General features: G+C 29.3%; 1 protein-coding gene across 1 annotated transcript; it reads left to right on the top strand.

The window, feature by feature from the left end:
* Positions 1-2089: 2089 nt before the first annotated feature.
* Positions 2090-2942, top strand: BDBG_18053 (uncharacterized protein; the record flags this gene model as incomplete). The annotated part of the gene is made up of 3 exons (XM_031725642.1): positions 2090-2436; positions 2588-2620; positions 2852-2942. Coding segments are annotated over 3 exons (470 nt in total), but the record flags the coding sequence as incomplete, so codon positions are not given.
* Positions 2943-6583: the final 3641 nt, after the last annotated feature.

Genomic DNA, 6583 nt, shown 5'->3' with positions numbered 1-6583 from the left:
ATCTCTTTAATCTGATATTCTCTTTCACTCTCTAGTACTTTGTAAATAGAGTATTGAGTCACAGAGTTCTCTTCTAAGAATTTCTTATATTTATAAAGTAAAGAGATATGAAAAATATTATACATCTGTAACTCAGATAACAGTTTTAATCTATAGAACTATAAGCTAACTTTCTTTATAATCTTATAAGACTCTGTCTGTAAGAGATTCAGCTTCTTATTAGATCTCTGTATAATAATATTTTTTAAACTCAGTTAGACTCTATTATCTTTCTTAAAACTCTTTATAATATACTTAAAGTTATAGTATCTCTTCTGATACTCTTGAGTCTTTCTCAAGAATTTACAGACTTTCTTCTGAATATTCTGAATTCTCTTAGTCTGTTCATGAGTATCATCACACTCTATAGTATACTCTCACAGATTCATCAAGATCATTCATAAATAAGTCTTAGTAAGTATCTCAAAGAGAGTGTTATCTATACTGACATGCTTTAAGTTGTTATATATAAACTTTATAAGTGATAATTAATACACTCAGTCATTCTGATTATAATTGACAAAGTATCACAGATACTGTTTTAATATACTCATCAGATATTCTGTCTAATCATCTGTCTATTAATGAAAAGTCATACTTAGATCTTATGAGATCTTCAGTATCATTATCAGATCAGATTAGAACTTCTCTATAAAGATTAATTCTCTATCTGAGACAATATTCATAGATAATTCATGCAATTAAATTGTATCACAGATGAAGATATAAGTTAAATTCTTTGACTTCAAGTTCTTACAGATGAGTATAAAGTGTGTCATCTTGATAAAGTGATTCACTATTATCAGCACACTGTCAAAGCAGGTATTATATATGTTCTTGCTTTCAGAGAGGCTTATAAGAGTGTTCATTTCTAGCTGTTCTCAAGATTTCTGTAGAATGAGTAGAGGAGTAAGTTCTTTATATAATCTGAATCATACTACTCACAAACTCTGATAAATAATATAAGAATTCACTATCTTCTTCACAAGTTCTTGCATCTTCAGTCAGAAGTATTTTCTTATAAGTAACTCATAAGTTCTAGTATCTATAAAATGACTCACTAGAGAAGAGTCATGATATCTTTTAATAAGTTCTATGTATAGAAACTTATTCACAGGTATATAAATTCAGTTCTCTCTTTATAAGAGATTATTTAAGTCTCTTTAACTCTTTATTTCTGCAGAATTAATCTCTGTTATAAGCAGTTTCTGAATATACTGAGCATATTCATTCTTCAGTTACAGTTCAGACAATCTGAATAGAAGATCTTACAATAACTTATACTCTGTTTTCTCTTATATCAGGTCTTTCATATGTGATTCAAAGGTTGCTTGAGTCAGCATACGATTACAGGCGTACGCCGGCTTCTTATATATCATACACTAAATTAATTAGTGGCCGCTATGACTTCTTTACATTTATAAGCAAGTTCAGAAGCGGCTGCATTATTATTCAACAGTCATATGTTCTTTCAAATCACATCCTCTTTCATCAGATTCAGTCACACTCACATGATCATGACATCTGTCCTAGCTTCATGCGGATTAGCGTGCTACTAGTGTTCGCGATTATGTGATCTATCTCTGATTTGGCTAGTATCTCATGTACATTCTCACAAAGAAACTTTCACTATATTACATCACTCATTCACTAACTTTTTTCATTCTTCAATTATCTTCTTCATTATCACTATTATCAAACATTATTATCTTATTCAAGATTTCTATCTCTTCTTCTGTTTAACTCTTTTCTATCTGTTCATCTATTACATTGTATGCATTTCTGGCAATGACTCTCTGTTCTTATAATAAGCATCATTATAGTACTCATACTGAGCAGTTCATTAGCAGTAAGTGTAATATATTGTGAAATGTAATCAGAACTTATTTATCTTCTAATAATTATCAGAATATATTATTATAAGTGACATATCTTCTTCATCTTCTTATATATTCTTGACTGTTTTTCTTCTCAGCAGGTTTCTGATCATATTTTCTGACATGATTTTACATAAATGCAGATGCTGATATGTTTATTTTTATTTATATAGAATTTTCATATGTTAACAGATTCACATTCACTAATGATAGTGAACTCAATATTGAATTATTGATCAAGAACTTAAAGAATGTAATAATGAAGAAATTGTCTGTATTATATATAACAGAGTCTTTCATATTCTCTTCTGTCTTCTCTATTTCTTTCTCTGCTGCTCTCTCTCAATCTTCTATATCTGTCTCTGTGTCTGATTCTTCTGCTTCTGCTATCTCTGTCTCTGTGTCTGATTCTCCTGCTTCTGCTACTTCTGCTCTCTCTGATTCTGTCATCTCTGCTTTCATTATCAGCTCTTCTTGTTTCAAGAAGATGTTGTATAGACTTAATAAATCACATTTCTCAGTGTGTATACTTCTGCTCTTCTTGCTGATCTCTAGAACAATTTATTATATAAAGACTGTATATAACACAACTATCTGAAGCTCAGTCACAGATACTGATTATTACATTCATTTTAAATATTTATAATGAGATAATCATTCATTTATATCAGAGAATTATCTCTCTTTTCAACAGTATTAAGATTGTAAGTCTTTTTCTTTTTCATCTTGTCTTTCTAACACTGATTTTCCTGTTCTTAGAGAAAATTATTATGAGTTTTATTATATATAAAGTCATGATATTCACAGATATTAAGGAACTTTTTATAACTGTAAAGTTCAATATTATAAGAATATTCACTCTAATGAATTTCTTTAAGATAATAGATCTGTATCAGCCTATTCTCTAATATCTATTATCTGACTTCATGATACAGATAAAAGATATCTGTGTTTTCAGAAAGAGAAATGCAGATATTGTACTCTTTTACATCTGTGAGTGTGAGACTTATTCATCTTATCTGAGATGTTATTATGAAAATGAGCTGTTCACATACTGTGTTCTACTTTCTGTATTCTCTTATGTCTCTCTCTCTCTTTCTAAGAAGTCTTGTGTATATTATAATTACATGTACAATTCTAAGATCAGTAGATATTTATTCAGTAATTGTTATTCCTGTCTTTACAGTTTTATATGCTAATAATAGTTCTTAGTTACTTCAGTATCAGAGATTATTTTAATTGAAGATAATAACACTGCTGAGACTATTCTCTTCTACTCTTAAGCTTCTTCTGTCACTTTCTCTTCCTTCTCTGCAGAGAAGGTTGTATATATATCAGATTATAAGTGTTCAGCTCTGAGTGACTCTCATCATTGTTTATTCAGTTCTGTATCTTCTTCTTCTTCTATTTCTTCTATCTCTGTCTCTTCTACTCTGACCTCTGATTCTGCAGATCTCATACTCTTCTTCAATTTTTCTACATATATATGTATGCATTTCTATATTAGCATTCCAGTCAATCTTGTAATAAATGACATTAATGTTATACACAGAGTGATAGAGAAATCAGAGATATGCACAGTGTTATTATAAGAGTGACTTATAGCTCTTGAATCTCTTACAGATCTCAAGTTTTGAGATTTTCTTTATTTTTGACATTTTTCAGATGATGTGACATTGAAAATAGATTAAATATGTAACATATAAAAATGAATGAGATATATATAATAATATTTGTCTTTTACAGCTGACTCTTACAGTTGATAATTAATTTATTATCTCTTTTCTTTTCTTACACTTTTTCTTTGTCTACTAGCTACTACTCTTACATGATCTCTATATAATACAGCATTCAGTGACTAGATTCAGCAGCTTTCATCTTTTGTAATTCTGTCTCATGTATTATACTGTTCCTCTTCACCTGCTCAGATCACTACAGTAAACAGCTTATTGAAACTAATCTCACTCAATCTCTGAGTGTTTTCAGAGATTGAGATGACTTAGTCTCATGTATCTGTGAATGTTTCAGATAGTTCATTCTCTGTGATCTCTGTAATTAAATTGATATAAACAGTCAAATTTAACTCTGAATTTCTTTTTCTTCTGTAATCTGACTCATGTGCAAGTCTGCTGCTTTGAGACTACTCTTTGTCACATTGTGTCTGCTGTCTGCAGTGTGTTATTATATAATCAGCTACAGTCTTATCACTTATTAAAGTGTGATATTCATCTGATTTCTTCATTACTTCTCATTCTTTTCTTATAATTATGAAAAGATTGAAATAAGTGAGATTATCTGATTTATAAGTATCTATGATTTCTCTTACTTTGTAAGACTTTTTAATTATAAGTCTCTTCTTTTTCAATACTGATGATAGTGCTGTGAATAATTATAATTCACTTGAGTCTTATATCTTTACTTTTATAAGTTATGAATCATTTATTAAGTTGTATAAGACTCATCTCTCTGATTCTTTCAATACATATGTTTTCAGAGAATGTGATTTGAGTATTTTATATGACTTAAATTATCTAGATTGAAACTTCTCAGAACTCTCATTATATATAAGAACTTATATTCTCATCTTGAGACTTAATTTCTTAACTAGTGAGTCTCATATTCTTTTTAATTGAATTGCTCAGTTCAGGAGTAACTTATTAACTTTTATACATGCATGGCTGATCTCTTTCAATCTTGATTCTGTGTTCACAACTATTATATTTACAACTGCTACTACTGCATCTGTAACTACTGTTTTCTCTCTCATCTTTTCTGAAGCATTCTCCGAGATGTGTGAATGCAATTCATATAACAGGTAGAATGATGAATACTTGAAGACTATATACTATTGAATTTATATGATTAATAGCATCTGTCTGAGATATTCATCTCATAGTCTCATAGACTTACTCACTAGATATTTTGTCAGTATGTTACTCAAGATTTCATTCAAGTGTTTCATCTTCTCATTTATCTGTGAATGATATAGTATTGTTCTATGATATCTTGTCTATAACTAACTCATGAAATGCCTCATCACTTCTTCTATGAGATTCACACTGTTATCAGTTAGAATCTCATGCAGCATTTCATAGTTAACATAGATCTCATCATGTAGAAACTTCACTATCATCTTCTCTATCATCTCTGAAACTGCTTTTGAGACTGGTCAGTCAGTAGTGTAATCAATAGCAGTGATTATTCATTGATTTCTATTTAACATTTCACAGTAATATATCTATAAGATTCATCTCTATTGTTTAAACAGTTGTATTATACACTTCATCTGATATTATACTTTCTTGCATTCTAACTCTTTATTGACTTCTTTCACAACCTGATAATTCAGACACTTATAAGTGTACATCTGAATGTTCTCAGCCATGCTTGACCAGTATACTCTTGATTTAAGTACACTTATAAGTTCAGAGCTTTCTAAGTGACTGAATTCCTTGTGTATGTAAGTTATCAAGTCATATCTAAATGAATATTCTAGATAGAGAGCTTTTACATATTCTAGATCACAGTAAAGCATAACATCATTTTTTAATTTTCTCAGCTTGAAGTTTGAAAGCATCTCTTCTACTACTTTCATGAGACACTTGTCATCTGACATCTTGCTATTCTTTAAGTAAGAGATTATTATGTTCACTCATTCTGATTTCTTGCACTCTCTCAGTGTGTTTAATATAAACTTTTCTTATATCTGATTTATAGAACTCTCACTCATGAAGTCAGATCTGTGACTGATTGTATCAGATATCACAGTGTTCAATCTCTTTCAGTATTTGATATAAAGATTACACACTTGAAACTCTGAGATTCAATATACTAAGCATTTGAAAGGTTTTATCATTAATTATAGATAGATGAGACTTTCATGATCTATGATCATCATTGTTATATACTCATTGTCAATATATCTATTTCACAATATCAGCATGTGCTTGATTACTAGCAATTTCTTTTCATATACTGAGTAATTAAGCTCAGCATCTGATAGTTTTCTATCATTATATATCACTGAATGCAGCTTGTCATTCTTACTCATCTGTAGAAGAGTGTCTCTAATAGCTCATTCAGATACATTCATCTTAATATAGAAAGATTTATCACAATCTGATTGAATAAGCACTGAGAATATTATTATATATTCTCTCAGTGTGAGAAAAGCCTCTTCACACACAGTATTTCAGATGATTGAATAAAACTTCTTCTTTCACAGATTTGTATTTATTTCTCTTAAAAGATCTGAGAGTGATGCAGATATTTATATAAAATCCTTGATAAATCTACAGTAATATGAGACTAACTTAAGAAACTGTTATACATAATATATATTTCTCAGCTGTGATTAATTCACTATAACATTCAATTTCTCTGAAATGAGATGTATACAGTCATCACTTACTACATATTCTATAAACTTTAACTCTTCTGTTTTAAACACACACTTTGTTAATTTAATATAGAGCTTATACTCTGTCAGAGTTATAAGCATCTTATCAAGATACTTCAGATATTCATTGTATGAGTTTGAAAAGACTAGAATATCATTGAGATATATAAGATATGAGATTTCATTCTGTTTATAAAGAATTGTATTCATCATTATTTAAAAGATAATAAGTGCATTTGTCAGACTGAATAGTATTATCAGAAATTTG

Source organism: Blastomyces gilchristii (assembly GCF_000003855.2).
Source record: "Blastomyces gilchristii SLH14081 genomic scaffold supercont1.50, whole genome shotgun sequence".
In the NCBI taxonomy this organism is placed as follows: domain Eukaryota; kingdom Fungi; phylum Ascomycota; class Eurotiomycetes; order Onygenales; family Ajellomycetaceae; genus Blastomyces; species Blastomyces gilchristii.
The sequence above is the reverse complement of the archived record's forward strand: the minus strand, read 5'-3'. Positions and strand labels throughout refer to the sequence as shown.